This window comes from Paroedura picta, chromosome 14 (assembly GCF_049243985.1).
Source record: "Paroedura picta isolate Pp20150507F chromosome 14, Ppicta_v3.0, whole genome shotgun sequence".
NCBI lineage: Eukaryota > Metazoa > Chordata > Lepidosauria > Squamata > Gekkonidae > Paroedura > Paroedura picta.
This window is the reverse complement of record NC_135382.1, coordinates 805,681-825,668: the sequence shown is the minus strand read 5'-3', so window position 1 is coordinate 825,668 and position 19,988 is coordinate 805,681. Positions and strand designations below refer to the sequence as shown.

The window sequence follows — 19,988 nt, the reverse complement described above, 5'->3', positions numbered from 1 at the left end:
TTAGGCCCACACTTCCACCCAGAGGTGCGCAGGTTGCATTTGAAGGTATGGATGATACATCCGAAATTGAATTAGGAACAAGGGTTTCGGATGTGCTCTTGGCTGCGCACAAACTGTCTACCAAGTGTTCATACGCTTTGAAAAGGGCCAGATTTAGATAATGGGCTTTAGAACGTCAATCGAACCCATGTACATGTTCAGTGTCTTATGTTTTTGAGTACCTGTTGGGTTTAAAAGATACAGGTTTATCAGTGACTTCAATTAAAGTGCATTTGGCAGCTATCTCTTCCAAACATGACATTATCGAAGGGAAGTCCTTGTTTGCTTAAACCAAAGTTAAAACTTTTATGAAAGGTTTGTTTAACCTATTTCCTCCGGCCCCTTCACTAGTGCCGCACTAGTGCTGCCTTGGTATTGGCACATCTGATGCAAAAACCTTTTGAGCCGCTAGAATCTACTGATGTTCGGTTTCTCTCCTTTAAAACTGCTTTTCTAGTGGCGATTACGTCAGCTAGGCGAGTTGGAGAATTGGGGGCCCTTTTGTGTGACCCTCCTTTTATTCAATTCCATCTGAACAGAGTAGTTCTATGCCCATCACTTTCGTTTTGCCCCAAAGTGTCTACGAAGTTCCATCTATCGCAGGACATCTCCCTGCCAGTGTTTTTTCCTAAACCTGTTTCCACTTAAGAGCGAGTCCTTCACACTTTAGATGTTAAGAGGGCACTCCTTTTTTATCTGGACAGGGTCAAGTCTTTTAGAATTGATAGGAACCTTTTAATATGTTTCAAAGGTCCTAACAAAGGAAAACATGCATCACCACAGACTATATCCAGGTGGGTGGTGACAGCAATAACAACGGCTTACAAAATAGCTAAAAGGGAATGCCCATTACACATAAAGGCTCATTCCACTAGGGTTCAAGACACGTCTGCAGCTTTCTTGGCCGGTCTTCCAATGCTGGATGTCTGCAAAGCAGCCAACTGGTCGGTCCATTCGACTTTCATCAAGCATTATTCAATGGATGTCGATGCTGGATCGGATGCAGCAGTGGGCAATGCGGTACTTCAGTCACTCTTCCATTGATGTCTCCCACTCCCTCCTCCTTGATGAGTGATCTCGCTATTCTCCCATGTGGGACTGCACTGAAGCCATGAAGATGAAAACAGCATTGCACTTACCTGTAACTGATGTTCATCGAGTGGCTTCTGTGCAGGCACACATCCCTCCCTCCTTCCCCGCAGTGGCCGGTCTTAATAGCATTGATTAGCTCACAGCGGCAATTCAGGAGAACTGAGGGAGGAGTGTTAACCCCTCCTATATCATGTGACTTTTGGGCGGGAAAGTCATCCTCCTCCTTCAAGAGGGGAGGGGTAACACTCCTGGGAGTCAAATGACTTTAAATAGCTCGCTAGCTCCTCTCCGTGGTAGTCCTGCTACATCGCAGTTCCTATGTGTGCCTGCACAGAAGCCACTCGATGAACATCAGTTATAGGTAAGTGTAACCCTGTTTTCTCATCCACAAACACAGGGATAGGATCCTTAGGGGCAAGATGTCACTGATCCAGTGTTGGAATGGAAAAACTGGAATGGAAAACAGGGTGAAAATCCATATAAGTCTAGGGCAAATCCAATTCCACCACCACCTCATTCACCGCTTTGGACATTTTAAAAGGACCCACAAAACGTTAACTTAGTTTTTGGAAGGCTGATGACAGCACAAATGGTTCGTGGACAAGTACACCATGTCCTTCTCCTTCCACAGGGGTGCTGGATTGCAGCGCTTATCAGTGTCACACTGATATAGTCCTCTCTGTCTTTCTCTAAGGACTTTACAATGTCAAGCCAGGCAGCCTGGATCTGGGTTGTGCACTTCTTCAGATCTGTTTTTTTTGGGGTCCAGGTGGGAGCTACCAAGAAGTTAGTAATGCTGTTGTTGGGTGAGAAATCGTGTCCGACCCACTGCGACCCCATGGACAATGATCTTCCAGGCCTTCCTGTCCTCTACCATTCCCCGGAGTCCATTTAAGTTTGCACTGACTGCTTCAGTGACTCCACCCGGCCACCTCATTCTCTGTTGTTCTCGTCTTCTTTTGCCCTCAATTGCTCCCAGCATTAGGCTCTTCTCCAGGGAGTCCTTCCTTCTTATGAGGTGGCCAAAGTATTTGAGTTTCATCTACAGGATCTGGCCTTCTAAGGAGCAGTCAGGGCTGATCTCCTCTAGGACTGATCGGTTTGTTTGCCTTGCAGTCCAAAGGACTCACAAGAGTCTTCTCCAGCACCAGAGTTCAAGAGCCTCAATTCTTTGATGCTCGGCCTTCCTTATGGTCCAACTTTCACAGCCATACATTGCAACTGGGAAGACCATAGCCTTGACTTGCAGTGATCTTGGAGCCCAGGAAAATAAAATCTGTCAGTACCTCCAGTTCTTCCCCATCTATTTTCCAGGAACTGAGGAGGCTGGATGCCATGATCTTCATTTTCTTTCTGTCATTAGAGTGGTATCATCTGCCATTAGAGTGGAATCATCTGCATATCTGAGGTTGTTGATATTTTCCCTGCAATCTTGATCCCAATTTGTGACTCATTTAACCCCGCCTTTCTCATGATGTGCTCCGCATACAAGTTAAATAGGCAAGGCGACTCCTTTTTGAACCAATCAGTGAATCCATGCCTGGTTCTCACTGTTGCTTCTTGACCTGCATATAGGTTTCTCTAGAGACAAATAAGATGCTCTGGTATTCCTATCTCTTTAAGAACTTGCCATAATTTGTTGTGCTCCACACAATCAAAGGCTTTAGCATAGTCAATGAAGCAGAAGTAGACGTTATTCTGGAACTCCCTAGCTTTCTCCATGATCCAGCGTATGTTGGCAATGTGATCTCTTATTCCTTTGCCTCTTCGAAATCCTGCATGTGCTTCTGGAAGTTCTTGGTCCACATATTGCTGGAGCCTAGCTTGTAGGATTTTGAGCATAACTTTGCTAGCATGAGAAATGAGGGCAATGGCGCGGTAGTTTGAACATTCTTTGGCGTTTCCCTTCTTTCAAATTGGGATGCAAACTGACCTTTTCCAATCCTGTGGCCACTGCTGAGTTTTCCAAACTTGCTGGCATATTAAGTGCAGCACTTTTACTGCATCGTCTTTAAAGATTTTGAATAGTTCAACTGGAATGCTGTCACATCCACTAGCTTTATTGTTGCTCAGACTTCCTAAGGCCCATTTGACTTCACATTTCAGGATGTCTTGTTCCAGGTCAGTGACTACCCCATCGTGGTGATCAGGGACGTTAAGGCCACTTTTGTATAGATCTTCTGTATAATTTTGCCACCTTTTAAATCTCTTCTGTTTCTTTTAGGTCCCTACCATTTGGGTCCTTTATCATACCCATCTTTGCATGAAACATTCTCTTCATATCTCAAATTTTCTTGAAGAGATCTCTGGTCCTCCCTATTCTATTGTTTACTTCTATTTGTTTGCATTGTTCATTTAAGAAGGCATTCTTATCTCTTCTAGCTATTCTCTGGAATTCAGCATTCAGTTGGGTGCATCTTTTTTCTTTCTCCCTTGCCTTTCACTTCTCCTCTCCTCAGCTATTTGTAAAGCTTCCTCAGACAGCCATCTTGCATTTCTTTTTCCTTGGGTTGGTTTTAGTTGTACAATGTTGCGAACCTACGTCCATAGTTCTTCAGGCACTCTGTCTATCAGATCTAATTCTTTAAATCTATTTGTCACCTCTACTGTATATTCGTCAGGGATATGATTTAGTTCATACCTGTGTGACCTAGTGCTGTTCCCTACTTTCTTCAATTTAAGCCTTCAATTTAAGCCTAAACGATCTGAACCACAATCCGCTCCTGGTCTTGTTTTTACTGACTGTGTAGAACTTCTTCTCTGGCTGCAGAGGCAATCTGATTTCTGTGTTGACCGTCTGGTGATGTCCATGTGTAGAGTCGTCTCTTGGGTTGTTAGAAAAGAGTGTTTGCTACGACCATTGTATTCTCTTGACAAAATTCTACCCGCCTGTGCCCTGCTTCATTTTGTACTCCAAGGCCAAACTTGCCTGTTATCCCGGTTATCTTTTGGCTTCCTACTTTAGCATTTCAATCCCCCATGATGATAAGCACATCATTTTTGGGCAATGATTCTAGAAGATGTTGTAGGGCTTCATAGAACTGGTCTTCAGCAGCAGTGGTTGGGGCATAGACCTGGATTACTGTGATGTTGAATGATTTGCTTTGGCTTCAAACAGAGATCATTCTGTCATTTTGGGGATTGTATCCCAAGACTGCTTTTCCTACTCTTTTATTGATTATGAAGGCTACTCCATTTTTTTAGAGGTTTTTGCCCACAGTGGTATGCCCTGATGGTCATCTGAATGAAATTCACCCAGTCCTGTCCATTTGAGTTCACTGATTCCTAAAATGTCGATGTTCAGTCTTGTCATCTCTTGTTTGACCACGTCGAGCTTGCCTTGATTCATGGATCTGAAGTTCCAGGTTCTTATGGAATAAAAGTCTTTATAGCATCGGACTGTCTTTTTGCCACCATTTCCCTCCACAACTGAGTGTGTCATGCCCTCGCTGCCCCCACTCTCCCCTCCTGTCTCCCAGGAGTTGCCACAGAAACCAGGGTCTGCAGCTGAGCCAGCTCTGGCAGAAGAGAGAGGGGCCTTTGAATGTGCAGCAGGGGAAAGCAGCACAAGTCAGTCATGCTCTTCCCAAGAGGCATCTTTGGTGCATCTGCAGCTGCATTCCAGCCCTGACAGTTCACCTGAGCGACGCAGGCAAAACAGAAGGGTGGTGTTTGCTGAACACTGAAGGAGCCAGAGACTGCAGACATGCTGTCAAAATTAGATGGGGCCCAGCTGGAATAGCTCCTGGGGAGGATGAGTGAGTCTTCCCCCAGGTGCAACCAATTAGCTGGGCTGCTTTTAGGAGAGACAGCAGCAGCTGTTTGGCCTGGGTGCAATCTATTCAGAAACCCTCCTGTCCAGCTTGGATTCCTTGGTCTGTGAACTTCTGACTCCCATCGGCTTCCCTGACTCCTGGCAAATGACTTTTGACTATGCATCTGGTAATTGGACTGGCTTTGTTGAATATATGCTTTTCTAGACTCTGACCTTGGCTTTCCCTTGACTACCCTTTGCCTTACCCTTAACTCTGCTTGCATTGATTCCTAATGACTTGGACTGAACTTTGACTTTACTCTGGTGTGGACTCCAGCTATGCTCTGTAGCCCAAGCACCTCCTGCCCCTGGGTGTGGCCTGAGCCACATATAGCCTTAAAGGTCAAAACGAAAACCTCGAACCTAATCCTGAACTGGAAACCAATGCAGCTGGATATGAGCCCTCCAAGGTGACTTAGTGAGGACCTGCGCAGCCGCATTCTGTACCAGTTACAATTTCCAGGTTAAGGACAAGGGTCGGCTTGCGTAGAGTGAGTTACAGTCTAACCTGGAGATAAGCGTTGCATGGATCACAGTGCATGATCCAGGGACAGGTGCCTGGCATAGATGGGAAAATGCCATCCGGACTACCTGAGTGACTTGAGCCTCCATGTGAAGTGAGGCATTCAAGATTACTCCCAAATTCCTGGCTTGAGGTGTATATGCCAGTTGTACTCTGTCTTCCTGCTCTATTTTGGAGGGGTTTGGTTTCAGGCGACCCTTCATGATCCATCCAGCTACCACTTTCAAACAACTGGCAAATGTTTCTGGGGGGATTTCTGGCTGTCTATCCATCAAGAGACAGATCAGGGTGTCATCCACGGAAGAGCTCCGTTTTGCAGGCTCTGCGGAACATTGAAAGGTCCCACAGGGCCCGCAGCTCACCCGGGAGCTCATTCCACCAGGTGGGGGCCAGGACCGAAAAGGCCCTGGCCCTGGTCGAGGCCAGGCGTGCTTCCCTGGGGCCGGGAATGACCAGAAGATTCTCACTCGCAGAGCGCAGAGCCCTGCGGGGGGGGGGGGCATAGGGCAGTAGGCGGTCCCTCAGGTACGTGGATCCCAGACCGCGTTCAGGACTTGATGCTCACCTTTAAGCCCTTCTTGACTTAGTGTCCCTAGACACAGAGTCCTGTTGCTACCAGTATAGACCGTGTAGTGACGACTCCTGATCCTAGCAGTTCTGTCGTTCCTTTGAGTACAATCCAAGATGGAACAGGCCTGGGCCATTCCTGTGGCTGTGGAGGAGTTACCTGGAAAGGGTGAGGCAAGCCATTCCCACGGAGGGTGTCCACCCAGGCTACAAATCCACAGCATGACATACTGTAGCAGGGCATTTTAATTATAACAGATTATTATTTTGCATAATATTAATTGCCATTATCCCTTTTTGATTCTATGTTGGGAAATAAGCTAAATAAATGTCATGTGAAACAGACACCATGGAGCTTTCTCCACTATGCAGTTCAGAGCAGCCACCAATTGACCACTGACCTCTCAATGCAGGCTGCTGCTGCTGCTGCTGCAATTTGCAGTCCTAGGGAGGCTTAAGAAAGGAGTTCAGGTTGCCAAGGCATTCTGGGAATTCTTCTGACAGGCACAGCAAAGGACTCGGGGAGTCTGGCTTTGTGAACTGATGGCTACTCAGCCTGACATCTTTGGAAGCCTTATGCCTATCTGGCCTGATGCTCAACCTAGCCTTGGCTGCAAATATATTTTACTATCCCCAAATAAATAGGTGGCTGGCCTCACACTCATGCTTAAAGTCGTTATGATTAGCAAGCATCAGAAAAACAGTATTATTTTGTTAAAGTTCACCCTCTCTGCTCTTAGTAACAGTATCTTTTGTACCACTGAACTTTTTTTTCAATCTGGAATTTTTCAGCACCTGTTGTGAACAATAGATGAAAATTTAAATACCCCATCCTCATTTCACTTCAGTAATCATCTCATTAATTTTTAAGAACCTGAGAAGAACCCTGCTGACTCATCCCGGTAGTCCCTTTCGTCTAACATCCTGTCTCCCGCAGACGGTTTCCGCACCAGGGGCTCCACGCCAGGGGGCAGGCTGGGGGAGTGTGGGGGAGCACTTGGCCCACCACGCCTCGCCTGCCCTGGATTGGTGCTCCTGCACGGGAGCCAAGGCAGCAAATTTCCCAGTGTGGAAACTGTCACAGTGGCCAACTAGTTCCCCTGGATGCCCAACTGCAGGAGAGAGGCCAAGGCCTTCCCTGGATCCTGGCACTGGGATCCAGAGTCTGACTGCCTCTAAACATGGAGGTTCCCCTTAGTCATTATTGTTATTAGCTATGGATGGGCCTAAACTCCATGAACCTATCTAATCCCCTTTTACATCTGTCTATTCCTTTGGCCATCATTATATCCTCTGGCAGCAAAGACGTGTCCACAGGACAGTCCTCTTCATGTCTTAGCACAGCTCAACTGAAAGTTCAGCAAATGTTACTGGGAAAACAGAAGTTTAACCATGTTGTTTGAGGATCTCTAATTCCCAGGATAACCTGGTCAGCTCCGGAAGATCATCAGGATGCCATGAAATCAATCTCATGTGGACAGAGTCAGTTTTGGGGAATTGGAACCAGTTTTTCATCCCAGTATAGCCACGTTAGCACGAGGAGAAGTTATAGCTTTTGCCATAAATATTAGCAGCTGTTAGAAATGTAAATGTAAGGGCCTCTGCTCATGTTTATTGCCTGCTCTGCTTCCTTTTGCTCCCACAGCCCCCCCCCCCACCTCCATCTCCACTTGGCTCCAGGAGTGTGAAGTGTTGACCTTGGATTGCCTGGCTATCAGAGCCATTTTGCTGTAGGAGGTTTCCCATGTTTCACGTGCGGGTGAGCCGGCTGGTTTTGTGCTGAGCCTGTTGTCTTGTTCCTCGGTTCCGAGAAAGTATCGCTTGGGTTAACTTGCCTGCTTTCATTAAATTTGATTCATGTTGGTGAGCAATCTATAGAAACTGGACAGATTTCTGGGTCTGTGTCCCTCGTTCAACCAACATGCCTGAGGAAGGTGATTTGGGTCCCAAATTGCACAACAAGGAGGGCTACTGGAGTGGGCACTGGAGCTCACAACATAACAACTACATGGCTGGCACCCCGAGCTTCAAATGTGGGGGCGCTGGGGCTGAGCAATCCTAGAGGGCCCTGAGCATCCACGATCTACATTCAGGATCCGCCTGACTGGACAGACCCAGTGGGGTGAACCCAACTGGGCCAGGGCCAGGAGTGAGAGACTGAGGTGTGCCAAGAGATTTCTGAACTGCAACTCGAATTTCAGTCCCAGGTGGATGAGATGCTGGGTGTTATGGTGAAATTGTGTGTAGACAACAAGGGAAAGGCAGACAAGTTCACCCGGTGGTTTAAGGAACATCAGGCAGGTATAGAAGAAGAAGAAGGAGAAGGAGTTGGTTCTTAGATGCCGCTTTTCCCTACCTGAAGGAGGCTCAAAGCGGCTTACAGTCGCCTTCCCTTTCCTCTCCCCACAACAGACACCCTGTGAGGTGGGTGAGGCTGAGAGAGCCCTGAGATTACTGAAGAAGAAGAAGGGTTGGTTCTTAGATGCCGCTTTTCCCTACCCAAAGGAGGCTCAAAGCGGCTTCCAGTCGCCTTCCCTTTCCTCACTCCACAACAGACACCCTGTGGGGTGGGTGAGGCTGAGAGAGCACTGATATGACTGCCTGGTCAGAACAGTTTTATCAGTGCTGTGACTGGCCCAAGGTCACCCAGCTGGCTGCATGTGGGGGAGTGCAGAATTGAACCGGGCATGCCAGATTAGAAGTCTGCACTCCTAACCACTCCAGCAAGCTTGCTCTCAGTGCTTTGATGGCTGTGGCCGTGATTACTGGGGTTCCGTCAGCAGCCTTATCAGCACAGGCAATAGCCACCTAGGCCCCTCCAGCCCCAGTGGGGAATGCTGGAGCCACAGGCCCGGTCCCTGTTCTGGATGTCTTGGCAGAGGCTTGAAAGCTGCACACCTACAGTGCTGAGAGTAGGACTGATGCTTGGGATGCGGTGGTCCCAGTAATTTCCTAGTCAAGTGCCCCTTTGGGAAGGGGGCAAAACCTTTGGTAGGATGCCCCAGCCCCCTCCAAGGTGCTTGTTGTCTCTGGAGTTGCAAGAACTCCATGCAGGTTGGGGGGGGGGTGCTTGCCCGAGTGCTCCTGAGTCCCTTGACTTGCCAGGCCCTCATTGGTGGACTCTGGGATGAGGATCCTGCAGCCATCAAGAAGTGGGGCCAACCTTCGGTGAGGCTTCCCTGGCAGCAGGTCCCGACCAGGGTGCGAGATCAGTGCCTCCCATCCCACTCCTGCCAGCCGATGTTCCCTGCATCTGTGCCATTCCCTGTAAATCTGCAGGTTTCCCATCTACAGTTGTCATCAAATTGGTTTTGAACTTATGTCTCGCTTCCCCATTGGATTTTGTTTAAATCCCTCCTCACCACGTCTGCAGGGCTGTTTGCGAGCGCATTTTCCGGCTGGCATTGGTCTCCCTCTCTGGCCTGGTCCCTGATGCTTGGGGAGGTTGGCAGGGTGGTGCCTGCTAATGATGAATCTGTTCTTGCATTTCAAAAGGGTCTGTCTGATTTGTGCTAGGGAAATTCCGCTGTAATTAAGCTATCATGCTGATTTAAACGACTCTTCCTCCTTCTACATGTCCCATCTCCTTAAGATGCCCGTAGAAACCTTTAAGGTGCATTTCAAAGGTATGTGTAGAACAACATTACCCTCCTCCGCAGCGTCAAAACGGCCATCCGGATCTCCCGCCCCCCCCCCCTCGGAGGGGCTTTTGACAATGGCTCCTCAGCTGCTCAGAGTGGGCCAATTCGGGCTGGGCTGGCCGCTTGGAGGCCGGGCCCGGGATTCTGACCGGCGGGAGCGGACGACCGTCTCTTCCGAAATATCTCTATCCAGGGGAGGCTGGCTTCAGGGGTGGCTGCGTGGGGCTTGGGCCTTCTTGGCCCTAAGGGCAGGGATCCCTTGAAGGGCTCTCTCAGAGGGAGACCCCGAACAGCACAAGAGCCGGGCCTGGGGAGACCCCAAAGAGCACAAGGGGTGTGTGTGGGGGGTGGGAGGCCCCTGGGGGGGCAGGAGGGGGCAGCGGTGGAGCGTGTCCCGCTGCAGCTGGGCTTCCCTAGGGAGAGGCCTGCACGGGGCTTGTGCCCGGGTCTCCCTTGGCGGCCCCCCCTCCCGGCCTGCTGGGCTCTGGAGCAGGGCGCCCTCTCCTGCCTCCCTGGGCTCCGCGGGCATTTCCGAAGCCCCCCTCCTCGCCCCCCCCCCCGAGGGCCCGGAGCGGCCTTGGCCAGCGCTCTGGGCGTCGCCGCAGCCCCCGAGAAGGGCGGCCAGGGAGGGGGGCTGGGGCCATCGGCGGGAGGCCCCGCAGCACGAGGCGCCCGGGGGCCCGTTCGGGACCCCCCCCCCCCAGGCAAGGCGAGGGGAGGGCGCGCGCGTGCGTGTGTGCCGCCTCCGGGTGGCGGGGCCGTAGCGCCGGCAGGGTCCCCGGGGCCGCATCCAGGGCCAGAGCCGCTTCCCGGGCGCCGCTGCCTGGACGGCGGCCGAGCTCGCAGCCCGAGCGCGCCTCCCCCCCCCCCACGGTCCCCTCCGCGGAGGCTCCGGGCGCGGCGTGGCCAGGCCTGGCGGGGGGGGGAAGCGCCGCCCGCCCCCCCCCCCGTGGCTCCTTTGTCCCGCCCCCGCCGCGTCCCTTCCCGCCTTCCCCAGCGGCCCTCCCGCCCGCCCTGCCTGCCTGCCTGCCTGCCTGCCTGCCTGCCGCCCCCTCCCTCCCTGCCTGCCTGCCTGGCTCCTTCCCTCCCGCGGGCGCTCGGACGTGCCCGCAGCAGCAGCAGCAGCCGCCGCAGGAGCCGCAGGAGCCGCCGCCCGCGCCCAGGGCGGGCAGGGCGGGCAGGGCAGGGCAGGGCAGGGCGGGGGGGGGGCGGGGGTCTGCGGCAGAGGCGCCCATGGGCCTCCTGCTCTGAGCGGGGCCAGCCAGCCAGCCAGCCAGCCGCCGCACCATGCCCGCCCGGCCCTGCCGCCGCCGCCGCCGCCCCCCGGGGCCCCCGAGGCTGGCGCTGGGGCTGGCGCTGGGGCTGGCGCTGCTGGCGGGGCTGCTGGTGCCGGCGGGGCGGGCGGCGGGGCGGGCGGGGGCGCGCGTGGTCCCCCGGGGCCCGGCCTCGGGCTCCCCTGCGGCGGCGGCGGCGTCGTCGTCGTCGTCGTCGTGGCCGGGCGCCCCCCCGCTGGCCATCATGGGCCTCATGCCGCTGAGCGACGCGCTGGAGAAGGGCCGCGTGGGCCGCGGCGTCCTGCCCGCCATGCAGCTGGCCCTCGAGCAGATCCTACGCGAGGCGCTGCTCAGCCCCTACGCCCTCGACCTCCGCTACTACGACACCGAGGTGAGCCCCGCGCCGGGACGGCGGGCGGGAGGGCGGGCGGGGGGGGGGGGCAGAAGCAGCCGCTCAGGCAGGCCAGGCAGAGGGTCGCGGGGGGCGGGGGGGCGGGGGGGGATTCCAGCGCCAAAGCGTCTGATAAACGGAGGCTGCCGATCCCCTCCCTGCCCGGGCTTGGAGAGGTCCGAGGACGGGATCTGAGGAGACTCTCCACTTCCCAAAATGGCTCCATTAACCCCTTTGGTCACCGAGAGCGAGAGGAAGAGGGCCCCGCCAGAGGCCCCAGGGACTTCCTGCGTGAGAAACGGGGCCCGGGGTCCGGAAACCCCGCGGGGGTCCAGCGTGTCAGCCGCTGTTAGGTCGGCCGACCTTCCTTTTCTGTTATATATATAGATAGATATAGATATTTAAAACCCACCCATTTAGGGAGACCCCCCAGGCGTAGGGAAGCCGCCGAGTGCTTTCCTGAACTGCACCGGAGCAGACCTGGGTCGGCCCAGCGGCCTCCTCGGTTGGCAGAGAAGGGTCTCTCCTGTCCTGATGCTCAGGGCGGCCTGAGGACTCAGGTGCCCGTCGTGCCGTGTGGGTGGCGAGAAAGCCTTGCAGTGGCTAAAAAAATGCGCCTTGAAGCTGCTTCTGACCTGATCAGTTTGCTGCCCAGATCTGACTTTGGCGTTGTTGGAGGGCTTCAGGAGACGTTTGCTGACCTGGCCGGGCCGATGGCCTCGCTGCTTCGGAGGTGTAGCGGTCGGCCTGTCTGGAGTCCACCTGCTTTGCTCTTTTTGTGCGATTCCCTCACCCCAGGTGGTCTTCAGGAGCCTCCTTTGCCGAATGCTTTTTGCCAAGAGATGTGCGCGAGGCCTGTCTGCCTGGTTGTGCACATGCAGGAGAAAGCAGCGGTGCCACCATGAACACTGTCAATGTGTTTATTTACTTCTCTTGTCACCTGCCTCCCTCCCCAACCAGCTGGCATTATTCCTCTCTCCTCCACTTTATCTTCGCAACAATGCTGCAAGGTAGGTCAGGCTGAGGAAGGTGCCTGTCCCGAGGTCATCCGGAGAGGGATTTGGACTTGGGCCTCCCGGGCCCTTGCCCAGCAGGCTGCAGCCCCTCGCCACGTGGGAGGGAATACGCACGGAGGGCCTGTTGTCATAAGCAGTGAGGACGATGATCTGCAAGCGGCACGATTGCTAACGTAGAGTGCCTAGAACAGGGGTAGTCAAACTGCGGCCCTCCAGATGTCCATGGACTACAATTCCCAGGAGTCCCTGCCAGCGAATGCTGGCAGGGGCTCCTGGGAATTGTAGTCCATGGACATCTGGAGGGCCGCAGTTTGACTACCCCTGGCCTAGAATATAAGAGAAATTAGCCTCGAATGGAGAAATGCTGTGAATGCTTCTCACATTTCTCTGAGTGTTAAAAGAGAGAGACATCTCACAGCTGTTGGTGGAAAAGCACAGCTGGTCCTTTGCAGCTGACCCCCCCCCCCCCCCCCGATGGAGCCAGGGCTGATAACTGGAGGTGCTCGATGGACTTGGGGGACTCCCCTGCCTGAGCACAACGGGGTATGTGGGGGGGGGGAACGAAAGGGGGGACCCTCAGCTGGAAGCCGCTCTCCACGGCTGAGGCGGAAGCGGCTGCTGGAGAGCAGAGGCTGGCCCACTGTGGCGCTGGCCGTGGTGCTGACGCTCCCAGGCCTCCGTATGTGCAGCACTGGTGTGCCGAGCCAGAACGCAAGCCTGCAGTGGTCTTCTGTGCCATATGGCTGCAAATTCATCGGCACAGGAGGAAGAAGCCCCACGGCGTTCTCTGGAACCCACTTCTTCATAAGGGTGCTTAATATTCTGCAATAGGTCTGTGTCCTTAACTGGTCAGTCTACCGGCCTGTCATGCCCATTTTCACAGAAGATGCGAGGAAGAGGGGGGAGGATTAAATTAGTTTATTGCCAGTTGTATGGGTTTTTATGGAAGCTTGCAGGGTCTGGGTTATTATAATCATAGAAAGAAAGAAAGAAAGAAAGAAAGAAAGAAAGAAAGAAAGAAAGAAAGAAAGAAAGAAAGAAAGAAAGAAAGAAATGCTTAGTTTCTGGGATTTTAACACAAAATCTTTCAGTGATCCAACTTTCAGGTTGACAAATTTTGGAGTTACAGTCCACAGAATTTGGTCTAATGACAAGAACACTTGATGGACCACAGGGTCCATCATTGTTATAAAGAAGAGAAGAAGAAGAAGAAGAAGAGTTGGTTCTTCTATGCCGCTTTTCTCTACCCGAAGGAGGCTCAAAGCGGCTTACATTCGCCTTCCCTTTCCTCTTCCCACAACAGACACCCTGTGAGGGAGGGGAGGCTGAGAGAGCCCTGAGATCACTGAAGAAGAAGAAGAATTGGTTCTTCTATGCCGCTTTACTCTACCCGAAGGAGTCTCAAAGCGGCTTCCAATCTCCTTCCCTTTCCTCTCCCCACAACAGACACCCTGTGAGGTGGGTGAGGCCAAGAGAGCCCTGAGATCATTGCTCAGTCAGTGAGATAAGATAGTTGCCACACAAGGCCATGTTGGGGAGAACCATGTAGCTTTTTGGTACAGAGCTGGGCCCCTCCTTTGTCACTTCAGCACCCAGGTACTGCCCGAGAGAGCTGTTCATCTCAGGGCATGATTGGTGGAGGGGCCAGAAGCAGCGGACAACGTGAGGAGGTCCTCGCTTAAGAGAAAGGGTGGCCACATCAGCTGCCTTCCAGGAAAGGGCAGACAGAAGGGAGGAGAGGGGGAGAGAAGAGCAGAGAACACGGCCAGCTTCCTTTGCTTCCCTGCAGCAGGCAAGAGTCATTGGCTGTGAGGCAGAACTGTTTGTGCTGGCAGCTGAACTCAAAATCTGCACGCCTTCAGTGCATTCCATTGAGACTGCTGCTTAACCCTTATTAATTTCAATGAGATTTAAAGAGCCTGGGTACAGGATTGAGGCCATTCCAGGCAAGAAACTTTTAAATGAATTAATTTAGGGGGAGGAGGAATAATTTGTGACATGCTAAATGTAGAGAAAAATGGTTACCTACCATGAGGCTGGGAGTTTAATCCCAGCAGCCGGCTCAAGGTTGACTCAGCCTTCCATCCTTCCGAGGTCGGTAAAATGAGTACCCAGCTTGCTTGCTGGGGGGGGGGGGTAAACGGTTATGACTGGGGAAGGCACTGGCAAACCACCCCGTATTGAGTCTGCCATGAAAACGCTGGAGGGCATCACCCCAAGGGTCAGACATGACCCGGTGCTTGCACAGGGGATACCTTTACCTTGAGAGCCAGGTTGGTGTAGTAGTTAGGAGTGCATGCCAGGTTCGATTCTGGCATGCCAGGTTCGATTCTGCGCTCCCCCACATGCAACCAGCTGGGTGACCTTGGGCTCCCCACGGCACTGATAAAACTGTTCTGACCGAGCAGTAATCTCGGGGCTCTCTCAGCCTCACCCACCCCACAGGGTGTCTGTTGTGGGGAGAGGAATGGGAAGGCGACTGTAAGCCGCTTTGAGCCTCCTTCGGGTAGGGAAAAGCGGCATATAAGAACCAACTCTTTTTCTTCTTCAGTAATCTCAGGGCTCTCTCAGCCTCACCCACCCCACAGGGTGTCTGTTGTGGGGAGAGGAATGGGAAGGCGACTGTAAGCCGCTTTGAGCCTCCTTCGGGTAGGGAAAAGCGGCATATAAGAACCAACTCTTGTTCTTCTTCTTCTTGAGCCTTTGGAATGAGTTGGGCAATATATGCAATATATCCAAAAGGATGACAGAGGGTGGATTTAGCAACACGCAGGAAACAAGGCATCGCCTTTCCTTTTAGGCAAAATATTTAAATGTTTACTTAGTCAAAGCACTCCTATAATCCTGTTTCCATTCATCAATAGCACTCAGAAGAGTATTGAAAATAATGAGGGTGGGTTGTTAAATCAGGATCTTAATCTACTCCAGTTGCCTTCATTTTTCTGCACAGCATGATTTGTGGAAATTCCCTGTGCAGTTTGAGGAGAACCACAGATCCTGTGACTGGATCGTGGGTATGAAACCATACCTAGCCTCGCGGGTTTTCTTTTGTATAGATAACTGCAGCTTTTCCTTCTCCTTCTCACAAGTTAGAGGGTGACTGATGCTCCCATTGTGGTTCATGTCTCCTTGGAAATGATGGTTAAAATAATTGTAAGTTAAATAGTTGCCATCATTAGTCAATAAAGAGACCTTCAGTCTTTTCTTATAAATCTAGCATTTTGCTCCTCTTTACATATTGACATTATATTAGCCTCTTTCCATGACTCTGGTATCTTTTAGTTTTGTAGAATAGTGTTCATGGTATCCTGTAATGGTTATTTATTTATTTATTTAGATTTCTACACCACCCATTTCTTTGCAGCTTTGGGCAGTTTACACTGAACATTATATAACTTACATGGAACATTATAAAGACTGTAACATCAAACAACTTTCAATAAAGCATCAAAAGATTACAAAACCACATTTATAATATAACTAACAATTAACAGTAACATTGGTAGAGTCATGGGCGGGCGTCTGGGGGGACCAGCAGGTGTTCTGGGTCGGCCTCAAGCGAATGCCTGGTGGAAGAGCTCCTTTTTGCAGGCCGTGCGGAACAGTGGAAGTTCGGGCAGGGCTCTGATCTCCGCAGGAAGCTCGTTCCACCAGGTGGGGGCCAGGACCGAGAAGGCTCTGGCCCTTGCTGAGGTCTGACACGCTTCTCTGGGGCCAGGGATCCGCAGCCAGTTGGAGGTGGCAGAGCGTAAGACTCTTTTGGGGGTATAGGCAGGGAGGCGGTCTCTCAGAAACCAAACCCCGTATGGCCTTAAAGGTGATTACCAGAACCTTAAGATTAATCTGGAATTCAACTGGGAGCCAGCCAAGTTGTTGGAGTGCCAGCCGGATGTGGGATCTCCATGATGTTTTAGTGAGAATTCTGGCCGCAGCATTCTGCATCAGTTGTAGTTTCCAGATCAAGGATAAGGGTAGGCCTGCGTAGAGCGAGTTGCAGAAGTCCAGCCTAGAGGTGACCGTCTCGTGGATCACTGTGGCTAGGTGCTCTGGGTCCAGGTAAGGCGCTAGTAGCTTGACTTGGCAGAGGTGGTAGAATGCCAGCCGCACTACCTTTGTGACCTGGGCTTCCATTGTAAGAGAAGCATCCAGGTTCACATCCAGGTTCATGGAGAAGTGCATTGGTGAGAACTGCACACCGTCCAGGGTGGGCAGATGCACTTCCTTCCATGGTCCCTTTCTACCCAACCATAGGACCTCCGTCTTTGCAGGGTTGAGCTTCAGGCGACTCTGCTTGATCCATTTTGTCACTGCTTCCAGGCACCTGGCTAAAGATTCTGGGGGGGAGTCAGGGCAGTCATCCATCAGGAGGAAGAGCTGGGTGTCATCCGCATATTGGTGGCAGCCCAGCCCAAACTTCTGCACCAGCTGAGCCAGGGGGCGCATAAAGATGTTAAATAAGATAGGAGAGAGGACTGTTTCTTGTGGGACTCCACATGTGAGCTGGTGTTGTTTAGATGCTCTCTCTCCTATCACCACCCTCAGTCCACAGCCCCGGAGGAAGGAATTCAGCCATTTGAGGGCCGTTCCCCGTATTCCAGTGTCGGCGAGGCGGTGAGCTAGGTGCTCATGATCGACTGTTTCAAACGCTGCTGATAGGTCTAACAGTATGAGCAGCATTGACCCACCCTGGTCTATCTGGTGTCGGAGGTCGTCCGTTAGGGCGACTAGCATGGTCTCCACCCCATGTCCAGGCCGGAAGCCTGACCTGGGTCAAGGGCTGAAGTTTCCTCCAGGAATGCTGATATTTGGTCTGCAGCAGCCCTTTCAACTAATTTCCCCAGAAACGCTAAGTGCGAAATGGGGCGATAGTTGTCAGGGTCTTGCGCGGCCAGGGATGGTTTTTTGAGCAACGGGTGAACCACTGCCTCTTTTGATCCCTCCGGGAATTCTCCTGTTGAGAGGGAGAGGTTGATTATTTCCCGGAGGGGAGCTCCTATTCTTCTGTTGTTTTTAGGAGCCATGATGGGCATGGGTCTAGTGGGCAAGTGGTTGGCCTCGTTGCTGCTAGCATCCTGTCCACTTCAGTTTGTGAGAGTCGTCTGAAGAGACTCATTGTTCTCTCCAAAGACGGCCAAGGGGCCTCTAGTTCACCCAGCTAACAGATGGTTGTTAAAGTTCATCTTCAAAACACTAATGGTATAATCCTGATGAGCCATCCAGGCATGATACGAGGCCCTGGTTTGATTTTCTTTATAGCTTCCACAACCTCTCTTATTGATGTGGGGCCATTCAAAACTTACCTTTCCTATTTGAGAATCTCAGATAACTTTTGCTCTCCAAGATATTCTGTTTTTGTCATCGTGTCCTTCCTACAAACTTGCATAGCCAGTCAGTCAGTCAGTATGTTTATTCGGTTGATTGACCCATATAAATAATTCATCAATAGAAACTGCAATCCATTATAAAAGTTAATCAATATGTGTAGTAAAAAAATACAAAAGTATTGCTACATAAAAATATTAAGATAATAAAACAATGTTAAAAACAATGTATTGTTGGAAACAAATAATATGTTATTGTGGATGGGGGGAGGGTTATAACATGTAAAGAAGAAGGGGGAAGAAACCTCAAAGTAGTTAACTGCAGGGACAAGGAATCAATACATCTTCTAGAATGCTCTGTTAACCCAAGTGATAAGATGGCCTATCCATTACCCATTACTCTCGTTCAGACATTCTTTCCGATCTAATTCTAGTAATGTAAGGGAATTTTGCTACCATGTTACAAATGAGTGGATCTTTATCCCTTAGCAAAAATTTAACTAGAATGTCACTATTATGTGATGGTAGAGATGAATGTCGAGTGTAGTGGGATAGTAAAGGTAGGATTAGATATTTTCGGATGGTTTCATAAAAAGCACAATATTGTGAGGTATGTGAAATTGTCTCAGGCCGGGTGTTATCACAGGGGCATAAACTTAGCTCCAGCGGACGATTGAAAACCCTGCCCTCGAGGGAGGCTGAGGGGAATGAGTTAAAATGTGCTCTTGAGAAGGCCCAACGGTATTTTACTATTGAGATGTTTGTGGGATATGGAGCTGGAGTATTTCCTGACCATCCTCAGAGTGCAATAGATTGAGAATTCCTCCTGAGAATCTATATCAGAAAGACGTTGCTTAGAATCATAGAATCATAGAGTTGGAAGGGGCCACACAGGCCATCTAGTCCAACCCCCTGCTCAACACAGGATCAGCCCTAAGCATCCTAAAGCATCCAAGAAAAGTGTGTATCCAACCTTTGCTTGAAGACTTCCAGTGAGGGGGAGCTCACCACCTCCTTAGGCAGCCTATTCCACTGCTGAACTACTCTGACTGTGAAATTTTTTTTCCTGATATCTAGCCTATATCGTTGTACTTGAAGTTTAAACCCATTACTGCATTTCCTTTCCTCTGCAGACAATGGAAACAGCATCCTGCCCTCCTCCAACCTTTCAAATTCTTAAAGAGGGCTATCATGTCCCCTCTCAACCTCCTTTTCTCCAGGCTGAACATTCCCAAGTCCCTCAACCTATCTTCATAGGGCTTGGTCCCTTGGCCCCAGATCATCTTCGTCGCTCTCCTCTGTACCCTTTCAATTTTATCTACGTCCTTCTTGAAGTGAGGCCTCCAGAACTGCACACAGTACTCCAGGTGTGGTCTGACCAGTGCTGTATACAATGGGACTATGACATCTTGTGATTTTGATGTGATGCCCCTGTTGATACAGCCCAAAATGTTATTTGCCTTTTTTACCGCTGCATCACACTGCCTGCTCATGTTTAGTTTACAGTCCACAAGTACCCCAAGGTCTCGTTCACACACAGTGTTACTTAGAAGCGTATCCCCCATCCAGTAGGCATGCTTTTCATTTTTCTGACCCAGATGCAGAACTTTACATTTATCTTTATTAAATTGCATCTTGCTCTCATTTGCCCATTTTTCCATTGTGTTCAGATCTCGTTGAACTCTGTCTCTATCTTCCGGAGTATTTGCCAGTCCTCCCAATTTGGTGTCACCTGCAAACTTGATGAGTAGTCCCTCCACCCCCTCATCTAGATCATTAATAAATATGTTAAAAAGTACCGAGCCGAGCACCGAGCCCTGAGGTACCCCGCTACTCACCTCTCTCCAGTCTGATGAAACACCATTGACAACAACTCTTTGAGTGCGGTTCTCTAACCAATTCCCTATCCACTTAACTATCAGAAAATCCAGATTGCAGTCCTTCAACTTATCCATCAGAACATCATGGGGAACCTTGTCAAAAGCTTTACTAAAATCCAAGTAAACGACATCAACCGAATTTCCCCGATCCAGCAAACCTGTTACTTGGTCAAAAAAGGAAACCAGGTTGGTCTGGCAGGACCTGTTGGAGACAAATCCATGCTGACTTCCTTGGATCACCAAATTGTCCTCCAGATGTTTGCAGATAATGTTCCATTATCTTCCCCACAACAGAGGTCAGACTCACTGTTGCTGTACGACAGCTTTGGCTGTTTTAAGGCCAAGTTCTATTAGATGGTTCGGATCGAGGGCCAGATTTTGGATTTTTCCAATGATTTTACTATTCCATGGGAATTGCGAGGAGACTGCT

The 19,988-nt window shown here is 51.0% G+C and overlaps 1 protein-coding gene across 1 annotated transcript in view; it reads left to right on the top strand.

The window, feature by feature from the left end:
• The first annotated feature begins 10,670 nt into the window (after positions 1 to 10,670).
• Positions 10,671 to 19,988, top strand: part of GABBR2 (gamma-aminobutyric acid type B receptor subunit 2) — a 489,886-nt gene continuing 480,568 nt past the window's right edge. The window contains exon 1 of the mRNA XM_077309699.1: positions 10,671 to 11,341. Coding sequence (XP_077165814.1) covers positions 10,964 to 11,341 — 378 coding nt within the window. The 5' untranslated portion in view covers positions 10,671 to 10,963. The remainder of the gene's footprint in view (positions 11,342 to 19,988) is intronic.